Below are 15,268 nucleotides of genomic sequence, written 5' to 3' on the forward strand. Positions count from 1 at the left end.
TACCTCTTTGCTGTGGGAACGGACTTCTTGTTGTAAACAAAAGGTGCGCACCAACTGGAAAATGGGAAGACTGGTCTCGTCAGAACTTTGTTCTTTCTCTGAAATATGAGTTTCGTGACAATGTTTGAGGCGAGCCTGGGGTTTTATAAGGGGAGGAAGCGACTATTGATTTTCCCTAAGTTAAGCGACGCTTGGGCAGAATACGTTTCTCGCCATTGATTACAACCACGTGTCATCAATTTGCGAGAAAGAGTAACCGCCACGCTTCAAGAACGTTAATCAACACTTCCCTCCATTGGAATAACCAAGCGACGACTCAATTACCTCGTCCACATTAAATGCGTCATCATCCGCATTTAATGCCTTGAAAGGGAATATCGTTTCAGCATGGCTTGCATTTAATGCGTATGGCTAGCACTTATTACGCACTAGACACGTTTATCAGAATCAAGATTATTTTTATTAAAAGGATTAGCTATCAAGTGCAACGGGTAACATCTGAAGAGGTCGTTTGGGTAGAACACTCTTCGCCGCATATTGATTATGAGACAATGCAATTCTTTGTCTTCGGTAAAGATATGCTAAGTATTATCAAGGTGCAGACCGCAGATGGGATGTGAAGCACATCGGTACGGCATTGAGTAGGGTCTGATCCAGGTCGTCAACTTTGTGGAAGAAGGCCATCTCAGGTTGCTCGTAGAGGCATGTGTTGCGACCTTCTTGCAACTCGGTCAGCTAGACCAAGTGTCATTCGAGACAGGTCAAGTCGCAGCATAATTATGAAGTTCTCAAGGTTCAATCCTTAAACCTTAAAAACTGGGGGACTTCTGTTATGCCTGAAAATCAGGGCTGACGTGGACTCTCGTCAGCAAGAGCCAATCACGGTTCAAGAAGGTTCTGTGCCGTCCAGGCACTGCCACATCGCGCAGTAACGCAAGTGGTATGGTTTTTGTTAGTGCAGTAGGTGGGTATCAGGCTTGTGAGTGGTTAGGAATTAGCCACCTGCCCAAGCCCTGCACAATTTGAGGATATTTCTCATGCAGACCACTAATGGGACGCAAAGAAGGATTTGCACGGCACCTACCCACTTGCAGACTTGTAATCATTACCTTGGACTCTCCCACTATAAATAGAGGACACCCCTCTCATTTGCGGGATTGGCTAATCTTAATCTAAAATAGCTTACACGTTCTCTCTCTCTTTGTATTCTCTCCAGATTATAACTCAGCTCGCTGTACGCGACCTGATCTTACCCATCTATTAATGCAATAACAATGAACGTATGATTCGCTTTTAAGCATCCGAACCACTTTAAATATCGTTTCTTATTTACTGTATCATTTCATTTTTCTTTATCACATGTGATTTCTAAATCCGCTTAGCACTTTACACGTGCAAGTCGTTAATGTCAAAATTAAACATCATCAATGTGATTGTTATAATATTTAGTTTTTAGATAGAAATTATGAAATTCAGCTCATTTTATTCAGATGTATTTATTTAAAAATATGTGGAAGTATGAAAAAGCAAACAACAAAAAACCTAAATATATTTAGATTTAATATAAAAGTGACAATCACACCTTATACAAATAATTTAATTTTGTTAAAGAACAACTCGAAAGATAATGTAAAAAAAATGAACTCAAATGGCATATCTCCTCTCCACCTGCACATAATTTCCTATCAAAAGGGTTGTGCCAGTGCCACTATACTTACAAAGGTGGAAAACTGCACAACTACGCAACTATACTCAATGCTTTGTACAACTTGAACAAATTTACATGCCAAAGCAGCAGCCAACATCATCCTGGAGCACAAAGAAGGCCACTTCCTCTGGCAACTAGAATAATCAATGCAGAAGCCAAAATTGATAATTCCGTTCTTGGGCACTAGAGTTTCAAGTCATGAGAGAGGCTCATGCGCCCAAAACGTGTCCGGATCCGAGCTGAACAGGGAAAAATCTCGGATTTCCAAATTAGCTATGTGCCAATCAACTAATCGAGCTTGTATTGATTTAAATAACACAAGGATAGTTGGTAAAAGCCACCATTTATTGTCCGCCCTATCAAGAATACAATTCAAAAACTGTATAAAACCTATTTAAGAAATTTTCCAAAACAGAGAACAGTTAGTTATATCTAGTTCAAAGCTTCACCTTATAGTTCTCCAAGTATTGGCGTTATCAGGTGGCTCAAAACATGAAAATCCGTAGTGGAAAATACCAGAAATGAAAGCCACAGCCTACAACAAACAAAAGGAATCACATAATAACAACAAAATTTTACTGACATGACTATAGGAACGTAAATATTGAAGTTGAAAAATATGCACCAATTAACCACACACCTAAATAACATAAAATAGAAAATTGATCTCAAATTTTAAGAAGTTAAAATAGTATTGCAGTTACATATAGCATGAATAGGTCAATTAAGATGCTGTATAATCAAGTAATTTAACAGCGATACTCTAGGCATAGAAGTTCTAACGTTTTTGCTATGCGCAAATTCCTAAATCGCTCTTGTATTCTTTTTCTACATCTTCTGCCCTTCTACTCTACTTATTATAATTTGAAATAGTTCACTAATGACTATATATCAATAATTCAATGATACATTCATATTAGAAATCCCTTCAAAATATAGATTCATCAGTAGTCTCCGACAGGCTTCAGCGACTGATAGCTGTTGAAAGTAGAAGAGGGACTAAAGCTCGTAAAAACAACAAAATAATTGACTTTGGAATCCAAAAATGTAAAACCTAAGTATCGAATGGTAAGGGATGACTTTTGAGTTGAGTAATACTACATGTACAAACTAATCCATACAAATTGAATACCCAACATGTTTGTCACATCTATCACTATAATTTCTTTCATTTATCTTTTAATTTAAACCATTCAATCATATGAGTTAGTTTGTACATATATTATTCTTTTGGGTTATACTACCACCTTTCAAACTCTAAAACAAGCTCAAAGTAACTATCTATAGAAACAAAAGCTTTTAGCTGTATCTGACTTGTAATAAGAATGCAAAAAGTAATCTTAAAAAGAGTACTATGTAATTAGCATAACTTACAAGATTGGATAGAGATGTAGTATTCCACAATGCATATATACGAGAAAGTGAAGATCTCCTAGGTTCTTTACTGAATAAAGCATTTAAGCCAGCTGGGAAGGGAGAAAGTAAGGATAGAGGAAGAATAAGTAAGACAGCAAGGAATGCCCCAAGAGAAATCCAATAGAACTCAAGTAATGTAAGGAGGGTAATGCATAGATCTGCCAAAAGCATAATAGTTATCAGAAGCTGAAGGGTATCCTGAAACACAGAATTTCAAGTGTTAGATGACAAACAATAACATCACATTCAGCCTACTATACAGGTGCTAAATGCAATATCAATGAAGTACCTGACGACCAACAGGTCTAGTGTTGTGCAATAAGAGAGAAAGTGGAAATAGAAAGTCCCTTCTAAACTCTAAGGATCTCAAAGTAGCATCATTTATAAGACCTCCATTAATTCCTCCCGTTATCTTTTTTAGAGATAATGGATGACTTGTGTAAGGCCGACTTTGCTGCAGCTGCTTATTGCTTCTGCCTGGACATGCTGTATTTTTCCTAGAAAATTAATCAATCAACAACCAAGTGAGCAATACTTAAAGAAAACAAACATATATACACAACTGGTAAAGCAATCACTAAACATAGATTTGAATTAGACCAAGCATCATGTGGACACAACATTTTGTTGGCCTACTTGTTTGCTCGTATAGCGTGTATTAATTCTTTCCTTTGTTCAGTTTTCTTCTCCAGTAAGTATCTGTATCATATTAATCTAATGAACAATACAGTGCAGGTATCCTCACCACTAAATGTGATAAAATAAACGGAGATAGACTACAAAGGTGATATAGCATGATCAAAGGCAAAATCCCCATTCTTCATGAGAGATAATCTAAGAATAGTGAAAGAAGCAATTAGCAGTATTTGTTCTAACATGTGTTTCTGTGTCTGACCATGGTTTTAGACATGAACTCAACACAAAAATATTCTTTAACACAATGATCAATAAATTTGTATAAATCACAGCGAACTTTTGTGAACCGTAGTCAGATTAGAGCTTACAACTTATAATTACCTTGGATATTCATCACTTCCATCCAACAAATCAGAGTGGTGCATATTCTGCAGAGAATAATCACCAACCACAACTAGGATACCGAGCTGATAGTAACCAGAAGCAGTTGGTTGAAACCACCCTAGCTCAATTTTTACCCCATGGAACTCAAGTTGGGGGTTTCCATGACTACTAATCCAATCAATAACATGAACCAATGTGGAACGAAGTGATCCTGCCCTCACAGTCCTCAATTGAGCATTAAGACCAGAAACCAATCGATTCCAAACAGTTGCTGGGACATGCTGGGAGAAACATATCTTTGTGTCATGTTAATATATTAAAAATAAAGAATGATGAAGAACTGAGACATGATAAAAACTGCTAAGAGACCTGGCCAAGAAGATTGGTCAACAATGCATCACTGTGAAGATTATAAGGTGACATATAGCTTCCATTCCCACCAAAAATAATACACATAGGAAACCTCTTCTGTATAATGGATACCATGTCCAAGCGCTTCTCATCACCACCAAGGAAAAAATCAATGTATGCAACCATTAAGTCTGGTGAAGCTCCAACCTGCATCAATTGCCACTCATAAGAACAAGATAAAACCTAGATAAAGTTGAACATTTTACAACACAAAGGTAAAATATCCGTTAACATTTCTCAGCACACTAGCCTCCCATTTACTGAATTTACAGACAAAGGGAGGATGTCTTTGGGTAAACATCTCGAGGGATAGATAGCTTAATTAGGTGATTGAATATGCTTAGAGATTTTTCTCAGTTCCATAGTAAACCAAAAGGGGCAACATGCATATGAAGTGTATAGTAAACAATATTTTCTGCCAACTAAATTCATCAATTCCCATTCCCTAGCAAATCTTCTCGGTAAAATAGTAGTCAGAAATAAGCTTGCATGTCGTGCCAAATGATGGCAATTGTTTATGGAAAAATCTCATTGACACATTTACCATCAATTAGCTGTACTGCATAGCTTAAACACATTGTATTATGCATGTTCTTTTCTAATAAAGGATCAATAACCAACTGGGTATGTTGCATAATTAAGCCCATTGGATGATCTGAACTCCAATTGTATTTTCGTTCTGCATATTGGACAGGTATTCTCAAATATGGCTTCGCCAGTCAAGATTACGGGGTAACTGCCAGTGCCAGATGCTAGTTTCATACACCAGCGAATCCCTATCTTTTCTCCCTACCATTCAGGTATGAGTTCCATGAGATGGATTTTTGAAGGCTGAGGGAAAAGGAAAGAAGAATAGCGAGCAAATGCAGAAATATGCCTCCTCTAGGAAGTTGATAAAAAACATCATGCTAGTAACAATAGTAAGGATGTAAAAATCAGCTAATAAACATGAGAAATCATTATAATCCTCAGAAACCTGCTTGCGGTAAATACCGCAAAAAAGGCTCTAAAATTCACACCAAAATCACTTGGAGAAAAAGGCTCTAGAATAATAAACAAACAAGTCAGACCTTCATCCCCTTGTATAGAGCACGTGATCTACAAGATCGGAGACACGAATGGTCATATTCAGACTTAACATATTCCTGAAGGCGATGTATTTTCTTTCTCCTCCGCCATTGTTTCCAGGACCAAGCACAAGGATATGCAAGCACTGTAAGTATGCTATGAATGGACCCTTCCCACCAATCATATGCAGCAACAGAGTTGATCTCATCAATAAATCTGTTAAAAGCATCTTCATACCTGCAGATAAAAATGACTTGCATGATATAAATATTTACCATGTGATTGAAAATAGAGCAAGTGGATGCTAAAATAATATAATGCTTCCAATAGCACAGATTTTTTATTTTTCTCCCTTAGGAAGGGTTCTTCAATCAGAAAGCTTCACCAAGGAGTTTTTAAAGGACCAACAACCATCTCAGTAAAGATGACTGCTAGCAGGAGAAAAGGTTCCTGCTTGAAACTGGCTGAGTTTACCAGGTACATGACTATTGAGTGACAGCAATACTTTCAACGTTGAGAACCAACTTATATCTTGAGCAGGTGTAAGATTAACCCAAAAGTATCACAATATTATAATAGCATCCCATTGCACCCATCAGACAAGGTTCCAGTAAGTCAAATACTTTCTTACACAATCTCAATAATTGCATTGGCTGGAGAGTAAGGAAGATGCCAGGGTTCTCTAAAAGTATTGGGACCTGTAAAGTACATTCTCTGCACATGACTTTGAGTTTCTTCGGCTCTGGCTCCCCGTACCTAGATCAAAATAAATATAGCACAGTGGCATCATGAGATGTTGTAACTTGATCCTGCTATAGCTGCTGATATCATAAGTTGAAAAACAAAGAGCTTGCTACCAAAATTGTACCTGTGATAGGGAAAGAAGATATGGAAAATGGTCATGACTATGGTGCTCTGTTGTATTTGTCCCATATGAAGAACTTGATCCAACCAATTTGATTCTCAAAGTACTCAACAGAAGAGCTAGAAGCACTAAGATGAAAGACAGAAGAAGTGCAAAAGGCCACGGGCCTCCAAAGGTATACATCAATTCCTCAAGAGGTGTAAAGCAATTTGGCATCCTATACTTGTCCGAAATGCATTTATAGGGACAAAATGGCTGGCTAACCCCCCCTGCAATTTAAACTTTATGTCAGATAGTGGCATGAGAATTGGAAAAGAGAAGGGGAGAGAAAGGCAGTAGCATCTCTAACAAAATAGGCCAAAAACTACCTCGTACATATATGAAATTCGCACGCTTGGGAAGAAGGTCGAGAGGGCAAGGAGTGCAAAGACTTTCATCAGAACCATCCACATCTTTATAGGTGCCAATAGGACATTCCTGCAGATAACCTCGTAATAAAATCCAAAGGAATTATTTGTGTTGTTTATGAAGTAGAGTTTGTAGCAAGGAATTCACCTCTTGCTAAGAACAAAAAGTTAATTCAATATCTGAAGACGGTAATAAATTTCATAAGATATAAGGTAATGTTATGTTATGATGTTATGCATTTCATAGACAAGTTTTTTATGCTGAAATACGATAAATATATAGTTAACAATGAGGGAACAGAAAAGCTAAGAATGTAAATGGATCATACCCGGCAGAATGTACCATAGAGACCTTTTGGGCATTTTTTTCCAGTAACTGTGCCCCCTTCCCCAGAAAGATCACCATTGTCCCCAGTACCTCCACTGTCAGACATGATAGACAAATTAAATATGGTGTTATCAAACATATATTCATTTGTGAACAGTTCCAATACTTTATATTTGTCAGGCATATATATTACTTTTTCTGGTTCACAGTAAACCAACACCAACTAAATTGATATAGAGGGTTTCATGGAGACATGACAAGTATCAGCCGTGGCAAATGCATGAAAGAATAAGGCATACCTGCTGTTAATGGAACCATTTATAGTTGCCACTGGAACATACTCAATCCCAACATCAATTTTAGACCAATGAAAATGAACTCTCCCACCACCACCACCGCCGCCGCCAGGAAAGCCACCATTGCCCCCGACAGCAGATAATAATGAGTGCTTCTCTAGTGTGAGCTCTCGAAGGAAAAGAAGGATAGTCCCACCAGAACCTCCACCAAGTCCACCATTCAAAGAACTGTTACCGTTTATTGTTTTCTTACCACCGCTTTGACCATCAGCCCTCAAAGATCCATAGATATCAAGCCTTAACAGTGGCCACTGGATGGATCCGATAACTAGTAAAGGTGAAGAATCAATCAGTAATTCTACCTGAATATGATGCCACGGAAAATGCTAATAGATGGTAGTGCATCAAGGATAAATAATATGATGGCCAATTTTGCAAACACAATAATTCAAATTTTAAAAACATGTCTATGGTAATATACTCAAAATAATTACATAACTAAATAAATTGGGAAATCTTTTGTGAAACTTGTGATTTTTAGAAATACATACCGATCATCCCGCCTCCATTCACATGTTGATATGACTCATTGGGGCCCTCAGTTCCACTTCCCAACTCACAGGGAAGATCAGCATTGCCATATTCATGACCACCATTGATCAACCTCCCATTGAAAAATCCTGACCCCCCTCGTCCCCCATGGCCAGCTCCACCACCAGCTCCATTAGAATAAATACCCTTTCCAATACCTTCACTGCAACCTGAAAAAATAAAGTGTCCTTATAATAAGAAGCATTAAACGTACCAAGTTAGACTTTAGTTAATGAAATAAAAGATGCTAAAGATGATGAAGTTGGGAATACACCCTATTACCCAATTCTGATGCAACAATAGTGCCGTCTGTGTCAACAACAATTGTCCTAGCTCTGTGGATGTGGATAATACTTCCCTTGATAAGGCCACTGACAAGAAGGTCCTCAACGCGACAGATCTATTAAAATTAAACACAACATTCATCTTCAAGAAATACCGATGTAAGACAATAAACTAATTAATAAGTTTTTGAAAATGTTTCCAGCAAAATCCAAGGTTAAGAAACAAGCACCAGAGAAAGTAAATGGGATAAGAGTTAAAAACTAGCACTAAAGATGACATGAATCCATTCCCAAAAAATATCTATAAGACATAACTATCATGGTGGTGTTGCAGGAAAAGTTTATGTTAGTTGTGAGACTCAAAGCATGGAGTATTCATTCTTCTCAACTGATCCAGAACTCTTCATTTTAGATAGAACTTCCAATCACCTTCTGTCCCTTTTACTTATATATGCTTGACTACTGGGAATATTCCTATGTGCATAGCATTATTTTTCCATCTATTTTAGCTTTCCGATTCCAACACTTCTTACAGACAGAAAGAAAACCATTGAAGCCGCCTCCACAGTTGAAAAATACTGCTGATTAAAACTGAATCTTACTTGAAGTGAAAAGGACAGTGTGTAATTAACATGGCAATCATCAGGAGGAGTAATCAAATCTATTGGGCATGTCTGACTATTACAAAGGGATTCAGTAACCCTACAAAAAAGAATTGAAGTTTTAGGATTAAAGAAATATTTCCATACTTAGCCTCAGTGACTACAACAATATGAAAAATCCTAAAACCAAACCAAATTTTTACTCACACACTTCTACCAGCATCATCATCCAGTGGAGCTTGTAATAGAGAACCTGGCCCAACCTGTAATGTGCAAGGAGCAGTGAGGTAATGATCCTCAACAAGAGTGTAGAAATGTAATAGAAGGATAGGGATATTATCAGTAACAGAAGAAAAACACAGTTCAAAGAAAAAAAAATTCCCCTTTTTGCACTAAATAGTCTAATTACAGAAACAAGTTCACAGTAGAGGCACTGGAAGCTATCACAACATTAGTTGCTAATAGATATTGGATAAATCTAAATAGCATTTCCTGAACAGTTTCAGAGGAGGCATGAGTTGCAGCAAAGGGATCTAACTCAACAACATGCTAAATCCAAGTTGAGAGTGCAAAGGAAAGCAATATAGCTGCAGATAAAGGGAAAAATCCTACATTTAGCAATATCCTCTAATGAATCAATACAGACTTCTTTTTCTTAATACTTACTTTTCACAGCAACGACAAAAGATGTGGTCAACTCACATCTCTTTTGCATTGTGCATAAACATAAGTTATCAGCCAGTACAGTAAACATATTAATCTATCTCACCATTTCTATTTGGTTTTGATGTCTATAACACAAAGCACAGTCCTTATCAATTTAATAGATCTTAATAACAAGCAAATAGAGGCATGTAAAGATATGAATGAAGCATATTGATGGCTTACAGTTATGTTATAAAAAAGAGACAACGAAAGTCGTTGGCCTTTGATTGCATCACCAAGACCACTCAACTTCAGCAGTCCTTGACCATATACACCCAAATTTGCATTTGAACTAATGACAGAGTTCTCCTGAAAAGACAAGAAATCATGATGAGCATGCCAGATTTTTTTTTAGTCCTGAAAACATAACAACAACAGATAAAACTCAAAATATAAAGGATAAGGCTTTAAACCTCATCATACCCTTAGAACAACTAGATTCCTGACTTCAAGGACAGAGGTGGTGACTATAGTATTTCCGCCGCCATCAATTTGAATTTTGGAGTTCCACATGAGCAGCATTTTGATTGAAATTCTAAATGCACCAAAAACCTTCATATCCCAATTACTTAGTCAGAAAGAGTCTATTTTGTATTCAGCTCTATTCATTTTGATCATTGCTCTTCAAGAAATTAAAAAATAGTACTTACTTATAACAAATAATAAGAAGCATAATAACTCAGCAAATGTAACATACTTTTATGACAGAGTCACTCATCAAAAGTTCTTCGGCGACAAGCTCAAATTCTGACACTGGAAATCTAGATAACCCAAAAACAATGCTGCTTCCACAATATAGGCTAATTTGGCCTCTCACCTTCAAAACCAAAGAATGAGATAAATACGTGTTTCAAAACGGAATTAGTAAAAATTAAAGAGACTGATTTGAAGAAACGTAAGAGTTGTGACTTTAGTACTACAGCATAACTGGATTGCTTCTTTTCCCCTCTCTATCTTCTTCTTCTTCTACTACTTCTCCAATCCTCTTTGCAACTTATCTATCTCTGCACTTCCAAATCTGGGAATTTTAGCCGTTTTACCCTTCCCCAGAATATTCACAAGCCCTAAACACTCTCTTCTTTATCAATCCTATACCTTAAACTAATTTCCCATCCTAACCCAAAACTGATCTGATCTGTCCTATGTCAAAGTAACTAATCATTATTGATGCATAATTCTCAAGTTAATGTTTGCAATCAAAATATATAGATAGAACCAGTAATGTTCAATCATCATAAGTGATCACAAAAAGATCCATCAGAAAACTGCAGCAACATTCAGGATACATGATTATTAAATAAAAATAAAAAAATCTAGAAGGACTAAGAATGATACTTAATTAAATTGGAATTTCTAAATGACAGATACAGATAGAAAGGAATTGATAAATTCCACTTAGCTTAATCATTAAATTATGCATCAAGGAGAAACAATTGCAACAGGAGACATGGAGACAAAGGAACCCATTTTACCAATACCTTGTAAAGCATACAAAGTGTTTAAGAAAATTCCTAAATTCATGAAAATAGTACTAGTATTGAAGGAGACAATGATTAAGCAACCTGAACTCTGGTCCAAAGTAATGGAACCAAAACTTTTGCATTGTTCTCCACAAAAACATTTGACCATAGAGGGCCAGTAGGAAAATCAAGCAGAGGAGTTTCTGTTTCTGTCGTGAGATTATCATTGCCAACTCTTAAACTCGATAAATATGCATTAAAGTGTGTACCAGCAGCTCCAGCATTCTCAGGACAACCAATACTAAAACCACCTGCAATAGGAAAAGCATATTATGTAGACTAAACAACAGTCGAAAAAGTTCCATCCGTTGTTTATAAGAAAGAAAGAAAAAAAAAAAAAAAACAACAACAACAACAACAGCAACTTATCATCCTTCTAATAATAATCCTTACATAAGTCAAATGTAATCACCAATTCAATCTCTCCCCACAGGAAGATGCACATAAACATTCTATTGATGGATATAAAAAGAAATGCTGAATGCAAATAAACTGTAAAGCAAATAAAAAAAGAAAAGCATACGAACTAGATTTTTTAAGTTAAAATGAAAAGTATGAAGCTTAGGGTGAAAAGAACCTAGACATGTTTTCTATCTGAATAAAATGCTATGAATATGGGAACTACATGTTGGATACTGACATCATCGCAGTATAAAATAAAATCAAGATGGTTAAAATCTCAACAGATAACATTTTGCAATTATTTGAAGGGCAAACATCCTACTATAAATGCACAAAATACTTGTTGCAATTTTTTTTTTTTTTTTTTTTTTGGGGCAGTATTTTAGTTTTTATACATTTCATTAGCAGGTAGCACTGTGTTGAATATTATCAAGATCTCAATTAAATATCAATAACTTTATAGGCATCTTCCACTATTAATGTAATTCTGAAACCTGCACTTATTTCATTCTAAGGAGATCATCCTTCTCTTTTCCATTCAAAAAGATATTGGAGGCAAAGTAAAATAAAACCAGCAACATCATTTTGACTTGACGACAGAAATATTGTTTGTGATTTCTTATTAAATAATTTACTCCCTGTAACAACAACTTTCAATATCTAACTATCTCAATATATCAAATAAGTTGAGACTTAACATAAAAAAAGAAATATTTAGCAGTTGTCTATCTTTGCTTTCTATTACTAAGTACAAGTGTGATCAGTACAAACCATGCACAGTAACTTTTATATCTTCTTGTATGCTGTAACAGTCCAGAGATATTCTTCCACCACCACCTCCACCCCAGCCTCTCCCACCTGCTGCACTTATAGTTCCATATCCCTTCCTAGTTAATTAGAACATGAAGTATAGTTGAGTATAGAGTTAAGAATTTACTGCAAAAATTTACTGATACAACTTTATTATGCATCCAATGATTACGAGCACAAGTATGTTCGATAAATTAGTCGAGGAAAAACTGTAAATGTTGAAACAAAGTCTATGCATTCACAAGCAGTAAAAGTTAAGATTTTATTGTTCTATAATAGCATCAACTACTGCTGACCACCAAGTCCATTCTTATTATACTGATACGATAACAACCATTAAGAGAATGTTCTGGTAAATTAAGCATCAGGAGATCTGCTATATATAAGATATCTATTTAACCATCAAACGTTATTTAGAAGGAAGAGCATGACTGTGTACTTCCGTAACACTTAATGCTGTTGGTTTGTTAATGTTTACCAATGAACCACCTGAATGAACTTGATTACCCATCAGGATACCATTGATACCATTAAGAGGTTCTTATGAAGTTAGATTCCAGGCAAATTAAGCATCTGGAGGTCTACTAAGTATAAGATAACTATTTGACCATTGTACCTTATTCTGAAGGAAGAGCATAGCTGTGTCGTTTAGTAGTGCAAGTACCAATGACCATATTTGATAAAGTTAACTCAGGTGGTTAAGTAGTAAACATTAACAACCAAACAGAAATAACTGTTATCCACCCCCAAAATCTAACATATAATATAAGTTTTCAATGAGAAGAGTGCACTCACAACTTTAGCGCAATGACGAAGATACTTCCACCAGACCCACCTCCTCCCTTTAGTCCTCCATCCCCACCTTCTGCAAATACTGATCCGTTCAAATATAGTATGTCCTTAGATTTAAGCAGAACACGTCCCCCACCACTACCTCCAAACCGATATTCATCAGATGTGCCGCCACCTTTACTCCCATAACTCCATGGCTTAGCTAAAGTTGACCAGGCATAAACATCACCACCCCAAAAACTTGTCTTGTTCTTTTTCAAACAGGAAGCACCCCGACCACCATGCCCTCCACCAGCTCCATCATAGCCTACTGGTGTACCACTGGTTTGAGAAGGTGGCAATCCACCTAAGGATGTTGTATTTATTAAAGATCTATGTTCCATAGTCAAATTGGCAGCAGAGAAAACAACTGAACCAGCAATAATGGCTGCATCTTGGCCCACATTAATGTTTCCAGACATATTAAACGTTATCATACAGCCTTCTATGGGGCACACGATTGAAACATGGGGAAGTATCTCTAGGTTCCCCGTACCATAAATGTAAAGATCAGAATTCAGATACAAGTTTGAGTTCAACAAGCATGTAGTATTAAATGATCCAACACCTTCCAAATCTCCACAGGATACATTATTATTCAATGGGGACGGCAAACTTAAAGTTGATGTTTTCGCATAAGAAGAGGTGCTACTCTTAGCATTATTACTTAAATCTGATTCAAAACTGTGCAACCAGTTTCCGGATGAAATTTCTCTACCAATGTTCGGCCCTAAACTAAAAGAAAGGGCAGGCATATAAAGATGCACAAACAAAATGCACCAGCAAAGGTAACCATGCATTGGCAAAGGATGCATTGCCACATGCAGTAACTGAATATTGAAGTTTCAGTCACACAGTGTAGACATGCGCATATATCGCCTCAGCTAGTTTTTATAGTCATCCGTCTAGTATATTATACAACAATATCAAGTTACTTAAATCACTTTGGAGGATTCCTGAAGCCCCAACCATTGAAAAACATGATGTTTCTACCGCCATCTGTCATACAGCCAAGTGAAAAAAAACCTGCCCTGCCACAAAGCAAATGAATATGAAAAGAGATCTACAACTAAATGTGTAAATGTTTAGGCAAGAAAAACACATAATATAAGCAGCATAACGAATTTGGATGACATTAACTACATCAAGCAAACTGTTTTTTAATTTTGAAAATTTTTAAGATTGAGACATGGACAACTTGTACCCCAATGAATTTGACCAATAAACCAATGGCAAAAACATGCAATAAAACAAGATTCAATAAAACAAGGGTCAACAACCACTTCATCAGAAAAGATGGGATTACAAGAAGAGTAAAGTATTTTCCCAAAATTAGTCTGCTATACTACATTTAAGATGTTTTATAATCATAAGCTTTCATGTAATATATTTAACTGCAAATAAAACCTTTTTTTTGTGGTAGCAGTTCAACAGCCACCAAAAAACCACTGTGTCTGATTACAAGTGTCCCTATTTTTTTATTGAAAATATCCCACACTCAGTACCCGTCATCATAAAAGTCAATATTTTAATTACTAAACTTCTCCACTAGATTAAAAAAATGTGAAGAACGGACCATTACTTTTTATCTTTTAGGTGAGTAAAGTTGAATTACCATATTCTAGATATTGAAACCCTCACATCCCTAAATCCGAAATTAAAAAAAAAAAAAAGTTAAGAGATAATTTCATATTAGTAGATAAATAGTGGATACAGAAGCTCTGCCTAATTGATCAGTGTAGACAAAAAGACACAAGCCACTTTTTAATGAGCAGGACCCTCTTTGCATATAAGTAAGCTTTCACAAATTGTAACAAGCTCCGGTTTCACAGTTCACACTATTGCACAATAAAATACAAACTCAAAAATACTTTAAAAAGCAAGGAAGTGATGATACACGTTTAAACAAAGAATCAACAATGCGAACACAATGCAGATCACAAATTCAACATGTACATCGAAAACTAAGAAACACTGAATTCTTATAATTTTTTAAATTAAAAT

General features: G+C 36.2%; 1 protein-coding gene across 1 annotated transcript; it reads right to left on the minus strand.

Moving 5' to 3' along the window:
• Positions 1-1,564: 1,564 nt before the first annotated feature.
• LOC116111450 lies at positions 1,565-14,304 on the minus strand. Its single transcript, XM_031397625.1, has 22 exons — positions 13,229-14,304; positions 12,395-12,510; positions 11,264-11,472; positions 10,399-10,518; positions 10,125-10,253; positions 9,885-10,010; positions 9,204-9,259; positions 8,997-9,096; positions 8,393-8,510; positions 8,071-8,280; positions 7,523-7,847; positions 7,225-7,318; positions 6,857-6,965; positions 6,492-6,757; positions 6,255-6,379; positions 5,626-5,860; positions 4,514-4,702; positions 4,142-4,425; positions 3,414-3,621; positions 3,083-3,322; positions 2,158-2,243; positions 1,565-2,064 (listed from the first exon to the last, which is right to left on the minus strand). The coding sequence occupies exons 1-22, from the start codon at positions 14,077-14,079 to the stop codon at positions 1,905-1,907; spliced, it is 4,356 nt and encodes a 1,451-aa protein (XP_031253485.1). The 5' UTR covers positions 14,080-14,304; the 3' UTR covers positions 1,565-1,904.
• Positions 14,305-15,268: the final 964 nt, after the last annotated feature.

This window comes from Pistacia vera, unplaced genomic scaffold, assembly GCF_008641045.1.
Source record: "Pistacia vera cultivar Batoury unplaced genomic scaffold, PisVer_v2 Contig1191, whole genome shotgun sequence".
Lineage (NCBI taxonomy): Eukaryota > Viridiplantae > Streptophyta > Magnoliopsida > Sapindales > Anacardiaceae > Pistacia > Pistacia vera.

Bases quoted from the DNA above. Each gene is read 5' to 3' on its own strand.
- LOC116111450 (XM_031397625.1), bottom strand. From the start codon at position 14,079: ATGCATCCTTTGCCAATGCATGGTTACCTTTGCTGGTGCATTTTGTTT. The intron at 4,703-5,625 runs GTCTGACTTGTT...CAATTGATGCAG, and splicing joins CTCTATACAAGGGGATGAAG to GTTGGAGCTTCACCAGACTT. The intron at 3,323-3,413 runs GTACTTCATTGA...TCTGTGTTTCAG, and splicing joins CTAGACCTGTTGGTCGTCAG to GATACCCTTCAGCTTCTGAT.